The 25,861-nt window shown below is 47.3% G+C and overlaps 1 protein-coding gene across 2 annotated transcripts in view; it reads left to right on the top strand.

Moving 5' to 3' along the window:
- The window catches only part of DNAH3 (dynein axonemal heavy chain 3), a gene marked incomplete at its 5' end in the record, with an annotated part of 194,103 nt that overhangs the window by 123,250 nt on the left and 44,992 nt on the right, over window positions 1-25,861 (top strand). For both annotated transcript variants that reach the window (XM_079759768.1, XM_079759767.1), the window contains 5 exons: window positions 560-665; window positions 2,611-2,740; window positions 4,887-5,132; window positions 23,616-23,719; window positions 25,492-25,786. In XM_079759768.1, coding sequence (XP_079615894.1) covers window positions 560-665; window positions 2,611-2,740; window positions 4,887-5,132; window positions 23,616-23,719; window positions 25,492-25,786 — 881 coding nt within the window. The remainder of the gene's footprint in view (window positions 1-559; window positions 666-2,610; window positions 2,741-4,886; window positions 5,133-23,615; window positions 23,720-25,491; window positions 25,787-25,861) is intronic.

Here is a 25,861-nt window from a genome sequence, read left to right as displayed (position 1 = left end):
TTCCCAGGGGCGGGCGTGCAGGAGGCAGCCGATCAATGATTCTCTCTCATCATTGATGTTTCTATCTCTCTCTCCCTCTTTCTTTCTCTCTGAAATCAATTTTTTAAAAAATTAATCCTTGGGTGAGGATTAACAAACAAACAAAAGTTGCATGTCAGTACATGGGAACATACTGACACTAGGGTAACGATCTCAGTTGCCATTGACCAAGAATGCCCTGGGTGCTGGGCATAGTGCTAACTTTATTTTGAGTGCTGAACTCTCTATTGGCACCGTAACCATCACAGCAGCACTGTGCACCACGTGTTTTCACATTCCTCAGTTTGTAGACAAGGACGTAGAATCAGAGGCAGTAAGGGAACCTTGCCCACGGCCCCTCATTAGGATCTGGGGCTGGGATTCCAACCAGGTCCTCTGGCTCCCAAGCCCCTCCTACCACCGGCCTCCCTGCTTCCTGACCAAATGGCCGGGCGGCCTGCAGCCTGCCCCAGCGCCCCCCCACCCCCCCTCCCGGACTGAGCACGGCCTCGCCCACGCGCCCCGGGTGTCCGTGCTGCAGGTGCGGCATGATCTACATGGAGCCCCACCAGCTGGGCTGGAAGCCGCTGAAGGACTCCTACATGGACACGCTGCCCCCTGCACTCACCGAGGAGCACAAGGAGCTGGTGAGCAGCCGCGTCCCCTCCCCGCCCCCCTCCTCCTCTGAGGCCGCCCCCTTCCCCACTCCCGGGGCGCCTGGCTTCCTGGCTGCATCCCCCCTTTCTTCTCCATGTGGTGGACGGCAGTGAGGTCAGCTCTCCTTCCACCCTCCTCATCCCCCGGGAGAAGACGGTGCCTGAGCCCAGTCCTGTGTGTGGCAGGCGGGTCACCCTCCCCCGCTCCCCAGCAGAATGCTCTGGAAGGGCTCTTCCGAGGGGGCCGGCCTCACCCGAACCTGTCACCCCTCAGGGCGCTGGAGTCAGTGGCTGCTCTCCGGGTGGCAGGCAGCGGCTCCATCCACGCCCTTCCTGAAAGGGGGTGGCCTGCAGGGGAGGGGCACCTGCCACTCAGCCCAGGGAAGCAGGACGGAGCAGGCTGGGGGTGCCTCCGGCTTTCCCTGCATCCAGCGGTCCCCCAAAACAGGTTCCCACGGGTGAAGCCAAGAAGGGTGTTACTCCCACTGTGGAGCGCTTGGGAGCCTGTAGGACAGCCTCTTCCTGTCACATGTACATGCATGTGCAGTATGCCTGAGACGTTTATGCAGACACATGTCCATGTGCACGCTCAGAGACCTTTCCCCAGCAGGCACAGGAAGCCTTGGGGACCCAGGGCAAAGGCTCACCCCTTGTCAGAGCCTGGGGTTTGGATCCGGCCCTGCCTGTCTCCAACCCCACACCCACCCCTTCCAGCCTCAGGTCTCAGCTCCAGCCTCGGGCCTGGTCTCCCCACCTCAAGCCTTTTGTGCTCGTGCTCCTCTTCCTGGAACCCTTGCCCCATTTCATCTGGTGAGGAGTCACCCGTGCCACCGGGCTCCGTGCCACCGGGCTCTGTGCCACCAGGCTCCTTCTCTAAGAAGCCGCCCCCAGCCAGTCAGCAGGGCCACGGTCCTGAGCGATTTCCCCCAAACCCGTCGCCTGAGAGCCGTGAGGAGCCGGGCCTCGGAGCCCAGCTCGCCTGGGACTGGGTGGAGCAGCTCCTGGACCGATGCACGCTCACTCCTCTCAGCCGGAGGGAAGCCTCCCTCAGCCCTGTTCCTTCTTTCTCGTTCCGGTCCGCCGGCCCCGTGGTCTGTATCTCACTCAGGCTCTTCCTGTTGAACTGCTCACCTTTGTCTCCCCCCCCCCCCCCCCCCCGCCCCTCGGGAAGCTCCAGGAAGGCAGGCTCGGGCTCTCCTGCACCGCTTACCCTCAGCACCTCCCGCGCTGCAGTTCCTCACTCAGTGCCGGTTGGTGGAGTGAAAGTGCCACCCATCCATGTACCTACATTCATGTGTTCAGATCATGCATCTACACATTCACACGCACCCACATATATGTGCAATCTATGAATGTGTTTATTTAGTGGTGACTTGCCTACTTCCAAAAAAGGACTCAAGATAATTTACAGTGACAGGCACAAGTAAATTATAAGAAAAATGAAAAGAAAAAAAAAAACTAAAATAGGAGGAAATAAGGCAAGTAATTTCTTTAAAGAGTGAATGGGGGCGGGAGAGCAGAGAGAAGAGACCAGGACTGTTAACCCACAGGTGGGCCTGTCCGCACACACCGGGAGCGATGGCGAGGAGCCCTGACCTTAGGCTGCACTCCGAGGCCCTTTTCCAGGAGTCTGCCTTACAAATGCCCAACGGTCGTTTGCAAATTGCTGTTTAGAACATTTTATGAAAATAAAGTCAGCTGTCCTGTTTGGGTCCTAGAGCTATTTAATGTGTCCTGCAGCTGAGCACTCTCTGCCCACCCAGATGGGCCCGGGGGGCTGTGGCCTGCACCCCGTAAGTGGAAGCTGGGGGGGGGGGGGCACAGTTGCTCGCAGTGATCAGCAATCTTCCCCGCACCTCGTCTCCCAGAGGCATTCCGAGCTCTTGGTCCTAAACTCACTTTTTTTAACATCTTGAGTTTCACTTTCTGCTTGCAGGTCAATGACATGTTCAATTGGCTTGTCCAGCCCTGCCTGGAATTCATCCGCCTGCAGTGTAAATTCGTGGTCCAGACGTCGCCCACCCACCTTGCCTTCTCCATGATGAGACTGTACTCCTCTCTGCTCGGTGAGCGCTCCCAGATGGGGGCGGGGGGTGCCTTGGCTATTTCCTCTGCTCACACCGTTATCCCCCCGAGTTACCGTCAGATCGGCATTTTGAGGTGGAACAAGCAAGCCTTTGGAGTGGAGAGTAGAGTTTGGTGGAAAGAGTCCACGTATTTTGGCTTTAGCCTTGATCTTAGATTGATTTTCTGGATGAACTTGTGCAAATTACACATCTCTTCTCAGTTCCACAAGGGAAGTGATAATTCCTGTCTCTCTACCTAGCAAGCAAGGTATCCGCGGAGGGAAATGAATGCAGCTGATACACGCAGATACATCTCTGAAAAAAGATTCTGAAAAAATTAGATAGGAAGTTAAGAAAACATAATTACAAAAATCTGAACTCACACAGCACACGGATAGACTATAAGGTACTGAACACATCAGTCTGCAAACGAGAGGGCTTTTCCGGGACACGGGAAGCACATAAACCACAGACCCGTTGGTGTAGCTGCGGGAGAAGTTCCCTGTAACTGTTTTACATAAATCAAATCTTCTTGAATTCTACCAGAAATGACAAAAGGTGTGTCCACTTGGAAAGCTTCTATTGGATGCCATTTCTTTCTCAAAATGGCATGTAACTCAAGATGGACCTTCATACGACTTCTGCATGCGCCTTCTGCAGCCCACTCTTTGAAAGGCATTGCAGATGTGGTGAACTGCTGTGTTAGATTTCTTTGGCTAAATGTTAATTTGGTTTCCTAAAATTAAAACTACACAGTTTTTCAAAAGCACACAGATTGCATACAGTGTCTATATTTGCATTAATATGTGGGATTTTGTATACTTTCCCAAGCTCTGTCTCTTGTTCTTACGCAGTATCTCCTCCAGGAAAGAAGGCACCATCGCGAGAGAGGGCCTCATTTCCCCGGCACCAAGGGCCTCATCTCTTGCCTTCCCCAGTCTGTAGCCATGAGCCGCTCAGAAGGGCCCAGATACACACAACGAGGGAAAAGGGGGCTGGGTTTGAACACACACAAATACGATTTCAGAGCTCTAACTCTTCACTCTGTTGATGTGAAAATGCAAGACCATGATCGCTGTGACCCATGGGATTTGAGATAAGGAACAGTAAATACAGTTTTAGCCTTTTATTTTGAAATGACTTTATACTGAGAGAAAATTTCTAAAGAGAATAGAGAGTCACATATACCTTCACCTAGCTTTTTTTTTAATGTTAACATCTTATATAACCCAGCACAACGATCAGAATAAGGAAATTAATCTTGATACTATCTGTTAACTACACTATAGACTTTATTTGAATTTGACCAGTTTTCTCACAAATGTCCCTCTTCTGTCCCAGACTCCCATTCAAGACGCCACATTGTATCTAATGACTGGATCTCCCTGGCCTCCTGCGGCCTGGACATTCCTCTGCTTTTCCTTGTCTTCCGTAGCCGTGTCACCTGATAATACTGCCAGTTCCCTTACAGAGCGCCTCGCAACTTGTTGCCTCGCAGTTCCTCACGATCAGATGCGGGCGTTCGCCTGTGGGTTGAAGCCGCAGGAGGGTGCTGGGTCCTCAGTGGCCCGTGAGGCACGCGGTGTGGGGCACCTGAGTGTCGGGGAAGGCTTTGGCCAGTTGACTTTGACCAGCCACCTGTCTCTATTGTAGTTACTCGTTTCTCTGTCTTTAGCAAGTATCTTAGGGAAGATCATTTGAAACTATTTCTCCTCAATCCTCACCCACTGAGTTTAACCTCACTGGCTGACCTTGCCTCCATCCCTAGAGTTGTCCGATTTATAGAGACGACATGCTGAATAGTGGGTGCCAGGAGGAGGGAGCGGGCCGATGGGAGTGAGTGTGCGACAGGGAATTGTTCCCGTTTTGCAAGATGAGAGAGCTCCGGAGAGGGTGGTGGTGATGGCTGCGGACGCACCTCCCTGAAGTGCACGCTTAAAAACGGTCAGCGGTGAAGTGTGTGCTGTGAGTATCTCACCACAATGAAAAATGGGGAGATGTGTGTGCACAAAGGGTCTGGCACGTGATGGCCATTCAGCCCACATCCGTCCTCTCTCCAGGCCCCTCACTGACTGAGGCACCGGGTCACACGGTTCAGATCTGCTCCGTTCTGCAGCTCCCCCTGAGTCCCTCTTCTTGCTTCCAGATGAAATCAGGGAGATAAAGGAAGACGAAAGCGAAGGCTCGGAAGGCCTGACGAGCCAGCAGATCTTCCTCTGGCTGCAAGGCCTGTTCCTCTTCGCCCTGGTGTGGGCCGTGGCCGGCACCATCAACACGGAGAGCAGGAAGAAGTTTGATCTGTTTTTCCGCAACCTGATCATGGGCATGGATGACAGCAGCCCCCGGCCCAAGAGTGTCAAGCTCACCAAAAACAACAGCTTTCCAGAGAAAGGTAATTCAGTGTCTTTCCTGTGTTACTGTCATTGTTTGGATCCTGTGTCCCAACCATGTGTGGACCGCAGTAAGGCCTTGACTAAAGCCTGGCGGCGGGGGGCGGGGGGGGCTCCTCCTCCAGAGCTGTGGCCCTGAGGCAGGGTCTCGTGGGGAGTTTTAAACACTTCTTTAATGTAGACAAAGTTGATGTTGTAACCGGACAAGCAATGGGTCCGGGCTGCCTGTCACTGCTCGAGCCAATGAGGCAGAGACAGGGTGGAATCACACCTGAGCGTTGATTCCAGTCCTGCCGGCAGCCGGGAGAGCAGCAGGTCACCCACAGACACCTGCCCTGCCCCCACCACAAGCCGCTGCTGATGCAGTAAAAGCACAAAGGAAAATAGGCAAACGGGCAGCTTACAGATGATCTGCGGGAGGACTGGGGTCTTCAAAGGGCTGAGTGACGTGCAAGGGCTGGGTGACAGGGAGACAGCCAAAGGGAGGGCCAGGTGCGCAGGTCACAGGTGAGCGGCTGGAGGTCTGCAAAGGCCTGCGGGGTGCCAAAGGGCTGGGACCTTCAAGGGCTGGGGACTGGTTTCTGAGCAGAGTTGCTCATCGTTTCATGATGACAGGCAGCTCCCAACGGGGAGGAAGGCGGCCTCTCCAGTGAGCTCCCGCCAGGGAAGACGTGCCTTCTTTAATCAGAACCACGCAGCCATGGCTAGCAGAGCAGGATTCATATTCTCACAATGCGAGCTGGTTCCCCGAACTCTACTGCCGCCCACTTTCAATGTGACATTTTTTTCTTTGCAAAATTACCTGTAATGCCCTCAAATGGGCTTCAGGAAACAAAACGAGAAGTGTAGCTACTTTGTCTGTCTACCCCCTTCTAGTCCTGTTCTGTGTGTTCACTGGGTCAGATTGTGATTAAGGTATTAATATTCCTTTTCACTTTGTCATTGAATTCTAATATGATATTGGAACATTTACAACTTTGCTATATATATCACCTTCAAAATGATCACTTTAATGCTCTATTAATATTGTCTTATATGTGTGACACCGTTTACTAAAAGATTGAAAGATGTTTTTAAGTAGCTTTTACTATTTTTTTCTTACCACCCAACTAATACATTACATAAAATTTAGAAAAGACAGAGAAGGGAATAGAATAAAACAAAGATCAATGGTAATCTCACTATCTGAAAATAATCCCTTTTTAGTTTTTCTTCGTTTCCTGTATTTCTGTTACAAAAAGAGGATCATACATAAGTACTTCCAAACAGTGTTACTTCTTATGATTATAGAAAACATGCATGAAGGCCAGTAGGCACCTCCCGCGGTGACGGTGGTGTTGTATATAAGAGAGCTGGGCTACACGGATATGTTGCCAGCATCCTGCACGCCTCCTGCGCTGCCCGCCGTCTCCCCGCGGAGACGCACGCGGCCCTGGGCCAGCCATTAGTTAGAGAGGAGTATGTGCATTCTTTTCCCCCTGTTTTGGGAGGGAGGGGAATTTTATTCTTCTATCTTTTACCATAGTAAAACTACATATCCCAAAATTTACCATTTAACTGTTTTTCAATGTACCGTCAGTGGTATTAATACATTGACATTGTGGTCCAACCACCACCTTCATCTACAGAACGTTTCTCGCTGCCCAGACTGAACTCCACATCCTCCTTTCCCAGCCCCGGCCACATCCACTTACCTTCCTGTCTCTACACGTTGGACTACTCCAGGAACCTCATAGAAATAGAATCATATAGTATTTGTCCTTCTTTGACTAGTTTATTTTCTTAGCATAATGTCTCCCAAGTTTATCCATGCTGTAGCATGGGTCAGAACTTCCTTCCTTTTTAAGGCCGAGAAATGTTCCATTGTTTATTGCACAGGCAACATTTTTTCATCCATTTATCGGCTGATGGGCACTTGGGTTGTTTCCCCTATTGGCTATCGTGAGTAATGCTATTATGAGCAGAGTGCGCAAATACCTGTGTGAGTCTCGTGCTTCCTGTTCTTTTGGAAATATGCCCAAAAGTTGAGTTCCTGGATGCTATGGTCATTTATGTTTAATTTTCTTGAGGAGCTGCCATTATGTCTTCCATGCTGGTTGTACCATTTTGTATCCCCACCAGCAATGCACACGAGTTCCAATGACTCCACACCCTCATGTTCTGTTGTTTTGTTTTGTTTATAGTGGCCATCCTGATGGGTGTGAGGTTCATTTTTAATTTCTTAAGAAAAAACACGAATGGATCATATGATAAAAAGATATAACTCCTGGCAACTACTGGTCATATTACCGTCTCTGTTGCATTTCCTCTTCCAGGGGGTGATCTGTTTGGAATCCTACAGTACTCAGGCTTTTCAGATTGGGCCTGCTCCTTAGTACTTTCCTTCATGTCTTTTGTGCCTTCGTAGCTCCGTTCTTTTTATCACTGAACAATGTTCCATCGTGTGGATATTTATCAGTATATCTGTTGAAGAACATTCTTGCTTATTCCAGTCTTTAGAAAGTAGGAGTAAAGCAGCTACAAACACTTGTGTAAAGGTTTAGGGTAGACCTAAGTTTTCGGTTCATTTGGTAAATGCCCTGGAACACAGCAGTGGGTCGTATGGTGAACTGTGTGTAGCATTGTAAGAAACTGCCAAACTGTCTCCGTAGTGGCTGCACCATTTTATGTTCCCACCAGTAGTGAGCGAGACATCCTGCTGCTCCACGTCTCTATCAGCATTTCGTGTTGGCAGTGTGTTGGATTGTAGCCATTCTAACAGGTGTGTTTTCGTTTACAGTTCTCTGATGGCGTGTGATGTTTGCCATCTGTATAACTTCTTTGGTGAGATTTTCTTCAGATCCTTTACCCATTTTTTAAATGAGTTGTTTGTTTTCTTTTTATTGAGTTTTAAGAGTTCTTTATATATTTTAGATATAAGTCCTTTATCAGATATATATTCTACAGGTTTTTCTCCCAGACTATGGCTTGTCTTTTCATTCTTTTAACAGTGTCTTTTGCAGAGGTGTTTTTAACTTTAATAAAGTTTAACTTACCAATTTTTTTCTTTCACAAATTATGTTTTTTGTGCTGCATTTAAAAAGTCACCATCAGGGAGTGGAGTGGGGGGGGGGGGAAGTAGTAAAATATGTACACATATAATACCTTAATAAAAAAATGGGGGAAAAAGTCACCATCAAATCCAATGTCACCTAGATTTTTTCCTATGCTATCTTTTAAAAATTTTAGTTTTGTGTTTACATTTAAATTCATCCTCCATTTTTTGTGTGTGACATGTATAAGATTTATGTCTACACTAGAGGCCCAGTGCATGAAATCCGTGCATGGAGGGGGGTTGTCCCTCAGCCCAGCCTGTACCCTCTCCAGTATGGGACCCCTCAAGGGATATCCAACTGCCCGGTGGGATCGGGCCTAAACAGGCAGTCGGACATCCCTCTCACAATCCAGGACTGCTGGCTCCCAACTGCTTGCCTGCCTGCCTTCCTGATTGCCCCTAACCGCTTTTGCCTGCCAGCCTGATCACCCCCTAACCACTCTGCTGCCAGCCTGTTTGCCCCCAACTTCCCTCCTCTGCCGGCCTGGTCACCCCTAACTGCCCTCTCCTGCAGGGTTGATCACCTCCAACTGCCCTCCCTTGCAGGCCTGGTCCTTTTCAACTGCCCTTTCTTGCAGGCTGGATGCCTCCCAACTGCCCTCTCCTGCTGGCCATCTTGTGTCCATATGGGGACAGGATCTTTGACCACATGGGGGCAGCCATCTTGTGTGTTGCAGTGATGATCAATCTGTATATTACTCTTTTATTAGATAGGATAGAGGCCTGGTACAGGGGTGGGGGCCAGCTGGTTTGCCCTGAAGGGTGTCCCGGATCAGGTGGGGGTTCCCTTGGGGCATGGGGCGGACTGAGCGAGGGGCCTGTGGTGGTTTGCAGGCCGGCCACGCCCCCTGGCAACCCAAGCGGAGGTCCTGGTATCTGGAATTTATTTTCCTTCTACAATTGAAACTTTGTAGCCTGGAGTGGAGCCAAGCCTGGGGCTCCCTCCAAGGCCAGCAGCCATTTCTGTTGAGGTTATAATTGAAACTTTGTTGCTTAAGCGGGTGGGCCCAGCCAGGGTGTGCGGAAAGCTTTGCTTCCCCTGTTGCCGCCGGCAACCCTGGCCTGCTCTCTCAAGCTCCATTCTGCCGCCATTTGTTTGAATTTGTTTACCTTCTATAATTGAAACTTTGTAGCTTGAGTGGAGGCTTAGGCCTGGCAAGGGCAGGCGGAAAGCTTGGCTTCCTCTGTTACCTAGGAAACCTTGCTCTCTGTGGCTGTAGCCATCTTGGTTTGGGTTAATTTGCATACTCGCTCTGATTGAATGGTGGGTGTGGCTTGTGGGCGTGGCTTGTGGGTGTGTCAGAGGTATGGTCAATTTGCATATTTGTCTATTATTAGGTAGGATTTTTCCCATAATGTTTATGCATTCATTTGTTGAAAAGACTACTCTTCTCTGTTGAATTGTTTTTGTTCCTTTTTCAAATATCACTTCACTATATTTGTGAGTTTATTTCTGATCCCTCTTCTAGTCTTTTTGATTGATCTATTTGCCTATTCTGTTATCAAACAAGACTTGATTACTCAGTTTCATACTAAGTCTTGAAGTTGGGTAATGTCAGTCCTCCAACTTTGATTTTCTTCGATATTGTGTTGGCTATTCTGGTTATTTTACCATTCCATATAAACTTAGAAACAATTTGTTGATCTCCACAAAATAACTTGCTGTAATTTTTATTGGGGTTGTGTTGAAGCTATAGATCAAGTTGGAAAGAACAGACATCTTTAACAATTTTAAGTCTTCCCAACAATAAACATGGATTATATCTCCATTTATTTAGATATTCTTTGATTTCCTTCATTGACATGTTAGTTTTTCTCATGTTGCTCTTGTAAAAAATATAATAAATATATTTTCATTGTATTTATGCCTAAGTATTTCATTATTTTGCTATAAATGTAAATGGTGTTTTTTTATTTCAAATTCCAATTTTTATTTCTGGTATATAGGAAAGCAATTGAATTTTGTATATTAAGCTTGTGTCCCACCTTTCTATAATAACTATAAGTTCTAGGAGTTTTTTGTCGATTTTTAAAAAATTCTTTAATAGAAAATCATGTCACAGTTTTATTTCTTTCTTCCCAATTTTTAATTTTATTTTCTTGTCTTATTGCTTTAGCTAGGACTTCCTGTATGATATTGAATAGGAGTGGTAAAAGGAGCATCCTTATCTTGCTCCCAATCTTAGCGGGAAAACATCTGGTTCCTGACCCTAAATATAATGTTAGGTGTGTGGTTGATATTCTTTATCAAGTCAGGAAGTTCCCCTCGATTCCTTGTTTGCTGTGAGTTTTTATCATGAATGGGTGTTGGATTTTTGTCAAATGTTTTCATGTGATTTTTATTCTTTAGCCTGTTGATGTGATGAATTATATTAATTGATTTTCTTTTTTTAATGTATTTGAGAGAGGAGGGGGAGGGAAAGAGAGGAGGGAGAGGGAGAGAGAGAAAGAGAGAAAGATCAATTTGTTGTCTCACTTATTTATGCTTTCATTGGTTGCTTCTTGTATGTGCCCTGACTGGGGAATCAAGCCTGCAACCTTGGTTTATCAGGACGACCTTGGTTTAACCAACTGAGCTGCCTGGCCAGGGCCACAGTCATTGATTTTCAAATGCTGAACCAGCCTTACATACTTGAAATAAATCCCAAGTATTATACACCACTTGGCCATGTTGTATAATTTTTTATACGTATATTGTTGGCTTTGGTTTGCTAATATTTTGTTAAGGATTTTTGCATCTGTGTTGATGAGCAATCATTGGTCTTTGGTTCTCCTTCCTTGTAATGTTTTTGTCTGTTTTGGTATCAGGGTAATGCTGGCCTCATAGAAGAGTTAGAAAATACTCCCTCTGCTTCTATCTTCTGCTAGAGAATTGCTATCACTTTTTCCTTAAGTGTTTGGTAGAATTCACCAGTGACCAATCTGGGCCTGGCGCTTTCTCTTTTGACATGTTATTAATTGTTAATTCAATTTCTTTAAGAGATATAGACCTATTCAAAAAATCTATTTCTCCTTATATGAGGTTTTCTTTTGTCTGTCTCTATTTTTTAAAAAATGTTTATTGTTGAAAGTATTATATATGTCCCCTTTTTCCCCCATTGACCTCTCCTCACCCCGCCCCCAACCCCCACCACCCACCCCCAGCCATCACCACCCTATTGTCTGTGTCCTATATGACTTTTGATAGATAGTCTTTCAAGAAACTGGTCTATTTCATCTAGGTTATCAAATGTGTGGTCATAAAGTTGGTCATGACATTCCTTTATTGTCCTTTCAACGTCCGAGGAATGGGCAGCGCTGACTCCGCTTGCATTTCCGATGCGAGTCGTTTGTGTCTTCTCTCTTTCCTGGTTAGCTGGGCTAGAGGCTTGTCGGTTTTATTAATATCTCAAAGGAATTGCTTTTACTTTTTAATTTTTCTCTATTAATTTTTTGTTTTTAATTTAATCTCTGATCTAATTTTTATTATTTTTCTTCTGCTTTCTTTGGATTTAATTTGTTCTTCTTTTTCTAGTTTAATTGCATTGTAGTCTGAGAGTACACACTGTATGATTTCTATTCTATTTTAAATGTTTAAGGTGGGTTTTATGGTCTAGCTTAGTGAATGTTCCACATAAGCTTGAGAATATATTCTGCTGCCGTTGATGAAGTCATGTAACATGTCAGTTGGATCCAGTTGAAGGGTCATGCTCCTGCTCAGTTTAACCATCTCCTCACTCTGTTCTGCCTGCTACCTGCCAGTCCCTGACAGAGGCGCCTTGAAGCCCTCAGCTTAACAGCTCCAGCCAGCCTCTCAGCAACTCTCTGTAGATTTGCCTTTTCTGGACATTGTATACACGTGGAGTCGTATGCTATGTGGGCTCTTGTGCCTGGCTTTGAGTGTGCTTTCTTATCACCACCTTCAAAAGCTTCACGTGCCTTCCAGCCTTTCCACCAGGGCCCAGGGTAAAATTCTCGTGGTGAGAGCTTCCGGGGCCTTCCCTGACCTCAGGGCCATTGGGACATTGCTGGGCTCTTCGTGATCCAGGAGCCACGTGGTGAATGGGCCTCTCACATACATGCTGGAGGGCCTGCAGGGGAGCACGCGTCCAGGGAAGCAAGCAGGCCTCCGAGGGTGTTGGGTTCACATCATCTGACATGAATCCTGACTTGTCAACCAGGGGTTTGTTTGTTCAGAGACTGCTTTATGTCGCCCTCTATTGTGTGCCTCTGAAAGCTCACTCACTGCTCTGTGGGAAATTTACCTCCTCTCCCACGTGAGGGAGAGGAAGTGGAGCTGCTGGGTAGTCAGAGGTGATAGAAGCCCCTTGTCTTCCTGTATTTCTACTGTTTCCCCTTCCTGGCCTGGCACCTGGACCAGAGTGTGAGCTACACTCACAGTGCAGAGTGAACAGGAATCACTCTGATGAGAACCAGGCACCTAGAGTTCAATGTTATCAAGGGCTTTCTGTGTGCCCAGAGCCATGCTCAGTGTTTGACACAACTATCTATGCACCCTCCGCAGTGATTTTCTAAGTTTGACATAAAATCAGGCCCATCTTACAGATGCTCAAACGGTATCCTTGGCCAAGGTTATATAGCTGGTAAATCTACTTTTATTCGGTTGAATCTCAAGCCACAAAGCTAATAACATCAGTAAGGGAGAGGGGATAAATGCTTTTCTGAATCATGCTTTTAGTCTTTTTTTTTTCCCCCTTTGGTAAAAACAAGTTAGTTCTGCTAAATAAAAATAACCAAAAATATCTCTTTGTTCATACCGCCCTATCACAAGTATTTCATATTTCAAAAAAATTTTTTCTTTCTTGTCCATCTGCTTTCATCTCTTCACATAGTTGCCATAATGGTATATATTCCATTTTTTATTCTATTTTTATCTGTCACATCTTCTGAGAGCATTTTTCTGGTATTAGTTTGTGTAACTATCATTCTAATTGACTGCAAAATATTTCATTCATCTTGTATGACACTAGAGGCCTGGTGAATGAAATTCATGCATGGGGGGTGGGGGGGAGGTGGTCCTTCAGCCCAGCCTGCACCGTCTCCAATCTGGGATCCCTCGAGGGATGGCCAACTGCTCGTTTAGGCCCAATGCCACCGGGATCAGGCCTAAAGGGGCAGTCGGACATCCCTCTCACAATCCAGGAGGTGAGGATTGCTCCTCCCCTGCAGGCCTTGTCCCCCCCAACTGCCCTCTCCTGCTCCCAACCACTTGCCTGCCTGCCTACCTGATTGCCCCTAACCACTTCTGCCTGCCAGCCTGATCACCCCTAACCACTCCCCTGCCAGCCTGATCGATGCCTAACTGCTCCCCTGCAGGCCTGGGCCCCCCCAACTGTCCTCCCCTGCAGGCCTGGTCCCCCCCAACTGTCCTCCCATGCAGGCCTAGTCCCCGCAAACTGTCCTCCCCTGCAGGCCTTGTTCCCCCCAACTGCCCTCCCTGCAGGCCTGGTCCCCCTCAACTGCCCTTCCCTGCAGGCCTGGTCCCCCCCAACTGCCCTCCCCTGCAGGCCTTGTCCCCCCCCTAGCTGCCCTCCCCTGCAGGCCTGGGTCCCCCTCAACTGCCCTTCCCTGCTGGCTTGGTCACCCCCAACTGCCCTCCCCTGTAGACCTTGGTCCCCCCCCCAACTGCCCTCCCCTGCAGGCCTGGTCGCCCCCAACTGCCCTCCTCTGCCAGCCTGGTCACCCCTAACTGCCCTCCCCTGCAGGCCTGATCGCCCCCAACTGCCCTCTTCTGCTGGCCATCTTGTGGTAGCCATCTTATGTCCACATGGGCATGGCCATCTTTGACCACATGGGGGCGGCCATCTTGTGTATTGGAGTGATGGTCAATTTGCATATTACCTCTTTATTATATAGGATCATTGTGACTGAGCTCCTGATGTGAGACGTAAATTATTTCTAAATTTTTTCTATCACAGATGGTTCGTGCATAGAGATTAGTTTCATTGTGAATTATTTCTGTTTTGTGTTTTTGTTGTTAATCCTCACCCAAGGATATTTTTCATTGATTTTTAGAGAGAGTGGAATGGAGGGGGAAAGACAGAGAGAGAGAAATATGAATGTGAGAGAGACACATTGATTGGTTGCCTCTGGCCAGGGCTGGGGATAGAGCCTGCAACCAAGGTGTGTGCCCTTGACTGGAATAGAGCCTGGGATCTTCAGTCCATGGGCCGATGCTTTATCACCTGAGCCAAACCATCTAGGGCTCATTGTGAATTATTTCTTATGATAAGTTCCCAGAAGTAGGATTTCTTAATTAGACTAGAGCCATTTTGTAGCTCTGTAAGCAGGGCCAGATGGCCTCCTAAAAGTGCTGTATCAGAATATATGTCGGACAACAGAAGCTCCCTCCTTTAATACCTAATGAAATGAACAATCACAACAATTTTAAGCTTAAAAAGTCCCCAGCAATAACTAAAGAAAACATTACAACCTGATTCTATGAACATTGAAAAGTGGTGGGCAGGGGGAGGAACAATAGAGCTGTCCCCACACAGAACCCACCACCCCACGGTCCTCCTAAGAGTGCTGCTGAGAGGAAAGGGGTGCGTTGACAAAACTGAGAGTTCTCACTGGTGATCACCAGTGTGGGCCAAGTGCCCTCCAATGGAGACTGGGCAGCTGTGAAAAATGTCTAAGAGAGGCCTCCAAGCCTGAGACCGCCGCATTGTGCAGAACCTTAGTAGACATGGGAGAGACGCCAGGGTTTGCACCTTCCAGAGCTCTGCGCTAGGTCAGGGGTGTGCGCCGAGTCCTACAGAAGTGTGGGCATGTTGCTAGCTGGGAGGGGGGCAGTGCATTGGACTGACAGTTCAAGAAAGTTGGCCACATTTTTGAAGCTAATACAGAGCCCAGTCTTCTCAGCAAGGGCAACTGCACATTTGTTTCTGCCCAAACCCTGCAAACTCAGGCTACAGAAAAGAAGGCCATGCACCAATTCTTTTTTGTTTTTTATAAATCTTTATTGTTCAGATTATTACAGGTGTTCCTCTTCCCCCCCCCCCCCCAAAGCTCCCCTCCACCTGGTTCCCCACCCCACCCCATACCCTTACCCCCGCCCCACCACTGTCTTCATCCATAGGTGTAAGATTTTTGTCCAATCTCTTCCTGCACCCCTCAGACCCCCTTCCCCCTGAGAATTGTCTGTCGCCTCCCTTTCTATGTCCCTGATTCTATTATATTCACCTGTCCATTCTGTTCTTCAATTTTTTTTATTCACTTGATTTTTAGATTCACTTGTTGGTAGTTATGTATTTAATGTCTTTTTGTTGTTCATAATTTTTACTTTTACCTTTTTTTTCTTCTTCCTCTTCTGAAAGAATACCCTTCAGCATTTCATGTAATCCTGGTTTGGTGGTGATGAACTCTTTTAGCTTTTTCTTGTCTGTGAAGCTCTTCGTCTGACCTTCAATTCTGAATGATAGCTTTGCTGGGTAGAGTAATCTTGGTTGTAGGTTCTTGCTGTTCATCACTTTGAATATTTCTTGCCACTCCCGTCTGGCCTGCATAGTTTCTGTTGAGAAATCAGCTGACAGTCGTATGGGTACTCCCTTGTAGGTAACTAACTGTTTTTCTCTTGCTGCTTTCAAGATTCTCTCTTTGTCTTTTGCCCTTGGCATTTTAATTATGATGTGTCTTGGTGTGGTCCTCTTTGGATTCCTCTTGTTTGGGGTTCTGTGCGCTTCCTGAACTTGTAAGTCTATTTCTTTCACCAGGTGGGGGAAGTTTTCTGTCATTATTTCTTCAAATAGGTTTTCAGTATCTTGCTCTCTCTCTTCTTAACCAAAAATTCAGATGTTGGTATGCTTAAAGCTGTCCCAGAGGCTCCTTACGCTATCCTCACACTTTTGGATTCTTCTTACTTTCCGCCTCTCTGGTTGGGTGTTTTTTGCTTCCTCATGTTCCAGATCTTTGGTTTGACTCTTGGGGTATGGTGATCTACAGTTGAGTTTCTGTATATTCTTTATTTCAGACAGTGTATGCTTAATTTCTGACTGGTCCTTTTCCATTTTTTTGGTATTCTCATTAAGGTCTTTAAAGGTCTCTGCAAGTTTCTCAGCGGTTTTTAGAAGATTCTTGAGTAACCTTATAAATGTGGTTCTGAACACTATGTCGTCCAGTAGTTTAATTTCCTCCATCTCTTCTATTCGTGACATGCTTTGGTGTCTCCACATTTTGGCTGCCTCCCTGTGTTGATGGAGTGGCTTTGTGTGGTCAGTGACCTATAGGGGCCGGTAGCTCAGCTTCCCCAATCTCCCTAGGTGGTCGCTCTTGGTACCCCCCTTTGTGGGCTGAGTGCAAAGTCTTGGTGTTGTTAAGCCTTGATTGCTGTTGGTACACTGGGAGGAATTGACCTCCAGGCCAATTGGCTGTGAGGATCAGCTGTGTCTACGCCGGGAGACAGCCTTATTCAACTAGACTTGCAAAATTGTAAAAGCCTCAGTGCTCAGCTTGGATGGGGCAGAATTTCAGGGTGGAGCCTACAGCCTTGGCTTCCCATCAGCCCTGGCCTATGAGGTTCCTGGGTCTCAGTGTCCCTGAGTGTCCCTCTGTACTCCCTGCAAGCACTTCTGAGAGAAAGGCGCCCTGGAGTTTCGCCCGCTGTCAAACAGTCTTGTCTCTTCCCCAGTGAATCTGGATTCCCAGATTCTCGCCCGGAACTGGGTTTCAGTGCAGTTGGAACTGGGGTTCAGCGCAGTCCGGAGCTTTTGTCTCCTTCCCGCTAAGGCAATTCAGTGGCACAGTCAACAGACCGTCCTCTGTGCGCATTCATATGCGCGCCTCCGGAGCTCTGCCTTTCGCTGCTCCCCTGAGTTTCTGCCTTACAGCCCAGATTCCTCCAGTATGAGCCTGGCTTCCCAGGGTCTCACCCGGAACTGGGGTTCAGTGCAGTCAGAGCTGGGGTTCAGCACAATCTGGAGCTTTTATCTCCTTCCCGCTAGGGAACGCCGGCCAGGCACTCAGCTGCCCCATCCTCTCCGGCTCCGTCCTCCCCGCACGCGCGCGCGCCCCCGTGTCTCCGCCTGTGTCTCCGTACCTCAGGCTTTTACGGCTCCTCTGATTTTCCTTGTGTTTTTCTCTTTCCTTCTAGTTGTGGGCGTTTCAGTCAGCCAGCTTTCCTGTGGTTCTGGATGATGTCCGTTTTGACTTTTTTTAAAAAAAATATATTTTATTGATTTTTTACAGAGAGGAAGGGAGAGGGATAGAGAGCTAGAAACATCGATGAGAGAGAATCATCGACCAGCTGCCTTCTGCGCACCCCCTACCAGGGATGTGCCCGCAGCCAATGTACATGCCCTTGACCGGAATCGAACCTGGGACCTTTCAGTCCGCAGACCGACGCTCTATCCATTGAGCCAAACCGGTTTTGGCCCGTTTTGACTTTTGGTTGTATTTTTTAAATTGTTGTGCAAAGCTGCAGATTAGATGTTTACCTATGTCGCCATCTTGGTTTCTCCCCTGCACCAATTCTTTAGTTGTAGTCAGGAAAGTACTAGAGATAAATCAGCCCCAAGTAATGTTGGGAAAGATGTCAAGAAGTTCCTGATTATATCAGAGCAATGGTACAGCAACAATGCAAATGAGAGAGAGAAAGGGAAGGAGGAAGGGAGGGAGGGAGGGGGGAGGGAGGGGAGGGAGAGAGAGAGAATCTAAATGACAGTGTGACCCAAGAAACAGAAAATATTTCTGCTGCAAGAACTTAGCGATAAAATGAATTTAATTTTCTTAAAAGTTCATGGATGAATCTTACAGAAGGATAGATATAGAGATATTAATGGAATAGAATTGAGAGTCCAGAAATACGCCTCTTAGGTTTATGGTAACTTGACTTTCAGCAAGATACTAGGATAATTAAATGGGAAAAGAGTATTCATTTCAGTAAATGGTGTTGAGACAACTGGATATTTACATGTAAAATAATGAATTGGACCTGTACTTCACACCATAGTCAAAAATGAACTCAAAATGGATTAAAAAACTAAATTCACAAGTTAAAATTATAAAATCCTTATAAGAAGACATAGGTGCAGGTCTCCATGACCTTGGACTAAGGGATAGAGTCTTAGGACATCAAAGCACAAGCAACAAAAGGGAAAAATAGGGAAACTGAACTTTATCCAAATTAAATGTTTTGTGTCCCAAAGGACAGAATAAAGAAAAGTGAAAAGACAACCACAAATACCAGGGAAATTTTTATAAATCACACATCTCATTAGGGACTTGTATTTATAATACATACAGAAGTACTACAACCCAATCATAAAAGGACAAATCAGCCCATTAAAAATGGGCAAAGGAAAAGACATTTTTTCAAAGAAGATAAAGAGCCAATAAGCCCCTGACAAGATGCTCCCCACAATTAGCCACCAGGGAATTGCAAATGTGAACACAGTGAGACACCGTTTCACCACCGGGTGAGAATAATGAAAAGATGGAAAGCAACATGTGTTGGCACAGCCAGGCAGATGGGAGCCTCCCGCGCCTGGTGGAAAGGGAGCGGTTAGCAGCTTTGGGAAGCAGAATTTGCTGGTTCCTCGGAGGTTAAAATACAGTCACCATATTGTTGTGGGAGAATTGAACTTCACAGCCAGTGGGAGAGGGGTGCTCGGGCACGGCTGAAATGGGAATTTTCAGAGGCCCCACAGAGAAGGAGGTGGTAAAAGACTTTACTTGTTTGGAGTTACATTCCTCGGGTTCCAGTCCTTAACCCAGTCCTGGAAAAGGACAGTGGTGGGGTCAGCAGAGCCAGAAGCAGGGCCAGTGCAGAGTCTCCGTTCCAGGGTGCAGCCGGCCCAGCTCAGCAGCCGGCCCAGCTCAGCATCAGGCAGATTTGCAGGGCGAATGCAGGGGAATGTGCCCCACGCAGCAGGAGTCCCGAGAGTGCCTAGGGCCCAGTGCCCAGAGGGCGCTCCTTGGGCCAGGAGTCTAAACATTCTGGTTTCATGCCCTGGCAGTGGCCATGCCCATTCTGGCCATGACCTGTTCCCAGGTGTGACTGACAGTAGGCACCTTCCCACTGGGCATGCGTCTATTGTCCAATCCCTGCCCCAGCCACAGCAGAACAGACCTGGGAGTGGTCCCTGCAGCCTCCTGGGAACCCGTGTGGATGGCGGCCTGTGTTAGCTGCCTCCCCTGTGCGCCTTCCTGTCAGTCATAACCAGGTTACTAACAGTGTCACCATGACTGGCAATTCCACTCCATATACCCACACAAAAAGTTGCACAAATGTTCATAGAAGGATTATTAATAACTAGAGGCCCAGTGCATGAAATTTGTGTACAGGGGTGGGGGGAGGCCCTCAGCCCGGCCTGCACCCTCTCCAATCCAAGACCCCTCAGGGGATGTCTGACTGCCGGTTTAGGCCCCATCCCTGGGACCACTGGCTCCTAACCACTTGCCTGCCTACTGGCTTGATCGCCACCTAATGGCTCCCCTACTGGCCTCATGGCCCCCAACTGCCCTCCCCTCCTGGCCTGATCACCCCTAACTGCCTCTGCCTTGGCCCCCACCACCGTGGTTTTGTCCAGAAGGAAGTTGGACGGTAGGAAGATGTCTGGTCTCCCGGTCTAATTAGCATATTACCCTTTTATTAGTATAGATGGCCAAAAAGTGAACACAATCCACTGATGAGTGAATAAGTAAAATATAATGCACCCATGCAATGGGATATTACTCAACAATAAAAAGAAGTGAAGTAACAATACTTGCTACAACATAGATGAACCTCCAAAACATTATGATAAATGAAAGAAGTCAGTCACAAAAGGACACATATTGTATGATTTCATTTATGTGAAATGTCCAGAACAGGCAATTTTATAGGAGCAGAAAGATTAGTGGTTACCCAGTGCTATGAGAGCGACAAGGGTGGGAGGGGGCTTTCAGGGGTGACAGATAAGAGGTATAGGGTTTCCTTTTGGTCATGAAATGTCCTAAAATCAGTTACGGCAGGGGTCCTCAAACTTTTTAAACAGGGGGCCAGTTCACTGTCCCTCAGACCGTTGGAGGGCCGTACTATAGTTTTAAAAAAACTATGAACAAATTCCTATGCACACTGCACATATCTTATTTTGAAGTAAAAAAACAAAACGGCAAAAACAGCCGCATGTGGCCCGCGGGCCGTAGTTTGAGGACACCTGAGTTACGGTGATGACTGCATAGCTCTGTGACTATTAGTATATTCACAATTACATATATTTTTAGTAAACCATTTAATTGTATACTTGAAATGGGTGAATTATATGGCATGTGAATTGTATCTCAATAAAGCTATCTTTTTATTTTATTTTTTATTTTTTAGAATATATTTTTATTGATTTCAGAGAGGAAGGGAGAGGGAGAGAGAGAGACCGAAACATCAATGATAAGAGAGAATAATTGATCGGCTGCCTCCTGCATGCCCCACACTGGGGATTGAGCCTCTCTCATCGATGTTTCTAGCTCTCTATCCCTCTCCCTTCCTCTCTGTGAAAAATCAATAAAATATACTTAAAAAAAAAAAAAAAAGAGTAGGCCTTCCTTCCCCCAGCTGTCAGCACCGGCTTCCCTCTGGCATCCAGGACCCGGGCTTCCCTCTGGCCGCTGGCAGGCACCCAGGACTGGGCTTCCCTCACAGCCCCGGCTTCATTCTGAAGGTCGTCCAAAAGGGCATCCGGAAGGATGTCCAGTGTAATTAGCATATTACACTTTTATTATTATAGATGGGTGCTGGATTTTGTCCAATGCTTTTCCTCTATCTGTTAATATGATATGATTTTTATCCCTCCTTTTGTTTATGTGGTGTTTCATATTAATTGATTTGCATGTATTGTACCAACCTTGCATCCCAGGAATAAATCCCACTTGATCATGCTGTACAATCTCTTTAATGTATTGCTGGATTAACTTTGCTAATATATTGTTGAGGATTTTAGTACTTATATTCATCAGGGATATAGGTCTATAATTTTCTTTCTGGGTAGTGTCTTTATCTGGTTTTAGAGTTAGGATAATGCTGGCCTCGTAAAGAGCTTGGAAGTATGCCTGCCTCTTGGGTTTTTGGGGTTGTTTGAGGAGGATAGGGGTTAGTGCTCTGAATGTTGTGAAACTTCCCTATGAAGCCATCAGGTTCCAGACTTTTGTTTCCTGGGAGGATTTTTTATTATTTAGTTTTATTACTGCTTCAATTCCATTGGTTGTTATAGGTCTATTTGGGTTTTCTGATTGAGTTTTGGAAAGTTGTATATTTCTAGGAATTTATCCATCTCAGTCAGGTTGTCTAATTTGTTGGCATATAGTTGTTCATAGCATTTTCTTACAATCCTTTTTATTTCTATGCTCTTTCTATGATTCCATCAGGCATCTCGGTAGGAAATAGAGGAGCAAACCATCTGATGGGCCTCAGCCACGCACACTTCCAGGACCTAGAAATAAGCGTGGTCTGCGGGCTCTGAGGGAAAGGAACTGGGGATAAGAATACTATTCTCCGCCAAGGCACTCTGCAGATACAGAAGCAGTGCAGGCACCTTGGTCATGCAAAACTGAGAGAATGAGTCCCTGTAAGTCCCATTTTGGATAAAGAAATAAAATCAGCCAACAAATAGATCAGGGGTCCTCAAACTTTTTAAACAGGGGCCAGTTCACTGTCCCTCAGACCGTTGGAGGGCCGGACTATAGTTTTAAAAAAACTATGAACAAATTCCTATGCACACTGCACATATCTTATTTTGAAGTAAAAACACAAAACGGCAAAAACACCCGCATGTGGCCCGCGGGCCGTAGTTTGAGGACGCCTGAAATAGATGGATCAAAATAAAGAACTCTTACATGGTCTGTGTGAAAAGACTCGGGTTTGAGCCATGAATCTATTTAAATACGGACCTAAGGCTCAGAGCAGGAGAACTGTGGTGGAAGAACAAAAATGTGTTAGAAACCAGAGTCGGAGGAGGAGAGATGGAGGGAAGAGTGAGAGCTAATCACCACACAGTTCATAAAGGAATCAGTGAAATCGGCCTAACATTGAGTTATGTTTATTTACAGATGAAATACACTGTCAGGATTTGCTTCAAAATGCTCCAAAGAAAGAAGGAAGAAAGAGAGGGAGGGAGGGAGGGAGGGAAAAAGGAAGGAAATTGAATATAGTGATGGGGAAATGGATGAGGCAAGAATTACGAAATATTGATAACTATTGAAGCTGGATAATGGGCACCTGGTTTATTATACTACTAGTAGCCCTGCGCATGAATCAGTGCACCAGTAGCTCACCAGTAGCTTGCTGCCACCCTCCAGTAGCTCTCCGCCCCTTACCACGCCCTCCTGTAACTCACCTCCACTCCCCCTCCCCTCCCCCATAGCTTGCTGCCCTGCCCTCTCCCGTAGCTCTCCGCCGCCTGCTTGTAGCTCGCTGTCTCAACCTCCTGCTGATCTGTGATTCCGGTCGTTACGGGGTCGGTCGTTACACTTCACAGCGTAACAACCATTTGCATATTACATCTTTATTATATAAGATGCTCCTCACCCTCATATATTTTTAAATTTTTGACAGTGAAAAGTTAAAACACTATCACAAAATTGGATTAAATGATCTTTTAAAATATGTTTTTATTGATTTTTTTAGAGAGGAAGGGAGAGGGATAGAGAGATAGAAACATTGATGAGAGAGAAACACCCATCAGCTGCCTCCCGCAGGCCCCCTACAGGGGACGGAACCTGCAACCCAGGCACGGGCCCTGACCAGGAATGGGACCAGAAGCCTCTTGGTTCACAGGTGGATGCTCACCCACTGAGCCACACTGGCCAGGCTGAATGATTTTTTAAAGCACAGTGTCTTTAACCCCTTAATAACTTCAATTATTTTTCTAAAGTATTGTTTTAGAAGTTTCTCTTTATGAAGCAGTTTCTCCTGTAGTGAATAATGACTTATCTCAAGTTCATTCGGTCCTTTAGTCCATGTTGGCTCTGCGAGATTTAAGTAAAATTGAACTTAACATCTTTATTTAAAAACAGAACATGTCAAGTGATCCCATTCTTATAAAAGCCTTTCTTTGATCTGTCTGCCCTTCCATCTCACCGTGCTGTGCACTGAGGGAGAAGGCCATCGGAAGTTAGTTCTGGATGTAAGGGTTAGAGTGATGGATTGCTTTCTTCTTTTGTTATTTTTAATACTTGCTGTTTACATTATTAAAACTAGTTTAACTCTCTGCACAGAGCACCTGTTGTTTTTATACAAGTGATAAAGTCATCACTCTTTAGAAGTGCTGCTCCAGTTCACGCAGGTGCCGCAGGGAGTAAGCTTCGCATGACTGTGCCCCGCATACGGACACAGTGCAGGAGCCTCCGGATGAGGCAGCGGCGCCTCAGTGTGACGTGTGAGCCCGTGTGCTAACGGCCTGTTCTGTTTCTCTGAGTCCAGGGAGCATCTATGACTTTTATTTCCTCAAGCAAGGCGGCGGGCACTGGTACACGTGGACCGAATACATCACCAAAGAAGAGGAAAACATCCCAGCCAACGCAAAGGTAAAGAGAGGGGCTGGCCCTGGAACTCTGGTTTCCAAAAGGACCCAGATCCTCCGAGGTGAAAGCATGGACCGAAGTTCTGTGTCCGCATTTTAAAGAACTTCCTTCAGGAAAGGCCAAAGTGCGTGGGCGGAGCCTGGCAGCACGGGCTCCTCACTCCGCCTTCATCCTTTGCCTCCGACCACTCAACTACAAACAACAGAAAAATGCTTCCGTGATGGTTGTACGAATTGGAGACAATACACGTGAACACGTGGCACACACTATGTGCAAACCAATAGTGGCTGCCGTTCTGATCATCACCATTGTCATTATCGGTCATGACAGGCATTATGGTATTATGATATCTCAGGAACCTCAGACAAAAAGGACACCTGCCTTTGTTTAAAGCCCCTGAGGAGGACTTCCTGGATCCGCATTCTCAGCAGCACGGGGTCTGGTTCAGCAGCACAGGGTCTGGTTCAGCAGCACAGGGTCTGGTTCAGCAGCACGGGGTCTGGTTCAGCAGCACAGGGTCTGGTTCAGCAGCACAGGGTCTGGTTCAGCAGCACAGGGTCTGATTAGCTTGTCTGGTTAGCAGATGACTCAACTCACTGACACTTCCTCCTCCTTTCCCTGGGGAACGTTTATCTGGGGGTGCACGTTTATGACTGTGTAGCATCTGGTGACATGACTTACCCCTCTGGGTGATAGCAGATGGTTCAGGCCCTGGGTGGGTGGAGACGGCGGATAGGAAAGTGGGAATATTGTCATGTCAGACACAGGCAGGACCAGAGTGGCTGTGCTGAGTTCAGGGCCCACCCCGGGGGCTGAGTGTGGTGAGGACCCCCCACCCCAGCACAGAGACCCTAAACTTTAATTCTCCTTAAGGAGCTTGGTCACCTGAACTCCAGGGGTTTCAAATCTTGCTGAATTCATACAAATAAAAGAGTCCCGTGCAGAAAATATATTCAGTTCGGCTGCACATTTTCCCCTTGTCCCTGACAATAAAAATCCATGAAACCCAACTTGCTATAAATTCCCAGTCTTGATAGCAAAACCTGGTTCTGCATTCGCATTACCTATTGGCTCTGTCTTTGGACAAGTGAGCAGCAATCCTCCAGCCTCAGTTTTCTTCATCTGAAAATTTGAGCTAATTCCACATCTGACTCAGAGGGTTACTGGGAAGACTGTGGGGATAACAGCAGAATATCCTTGCTCAACACCTATCAATTAACATCCTCTCTGCTGCAATGCCCTCGGCATCTAATCCTTTTCCTTCGATCCAATTACTTACCGAAAAAGCCAAACCTTTGTCTCCCAGCATGCACTGCGCCACCCTGCTGCACAGACCAAGCTGGCCCCTTTCACAAACCCCAGTGTGAGGGTGTCCCCGGAGCTGAGCCCAGCACACACACACAGGAGGCTTCACCATGAGAGGCCTGCCCCTGCCTCTGCCCCAGGGAGGCCAAATGGAAGATGACAGGGCCGGTCCAGGGAGGCCAGCTACGCCAGGGTGTGTTACTCAGAGTAACAGGGTTCCAGGAGCCCACGGCCAAGCCCGTAGAGTCCGGCTGGGGTCTGAGTGCCAGGAAATCTCATTTCATTTTAAACCAGCTCAATGGACAAGGTGCCGTCACTACCCCATTTCCCAGGGTAATAAGCTAAGCTCCTGGGCCTATTAAATACTCGCTCAAGGTGAAAGAGAGAAGGGATGGAACTAAGTCTTCTGAATGCTGAGGCCCAGCCTCCGGGGCCAGGGACCAAGGCTCTTCCATGTCTTTGTGGTACAGGTCTCAGAACTCATCATCCCCACCGTGGAGACGGCCCGGCAGTCCTTCTTCCTGAAAACCTACCTGGACCATGAGATTCCAATGCTCTTTGTGGGACCCACAGGCACCGGCAAATCAGCTATCACCAACAACTTCCTCCTCCACCTTCCCAAAAATATCTACCTGCCCAACTGCCTCAATTTTTCTGCCAGGACCTCAGCCTATCAGACCCAGGATATCATCATGTCCAAGCTGGATCGGCGGCGGAAGGGCCTCTTTGGGCCCCCCATCGGGAAGAAGGCGGTGGTGTTTGTGGGTAAGGCGCAGGCCTGGATGCCACCAGGCTCCTCCCCTCTCGGCTGCCAGTCCACTCTGCAGTCCTCCTCTCTCT

Source organism: Cnephaeus nilssonii, assembly GCF_951640355.1.
Source record: "Cnephaeus nilssonii genome assembly, chromosome: 2".
Taxonomy (NCBI): Eukaryota; Metazoa; Chordata; class Mammalia; order Chiroptera; family Vespertilionidae; genus Cnephaeus; species Cnephaeus nilssonii.
This window is presented reverse-complemented; position numbering and strand designations above follow the sequence as displayed.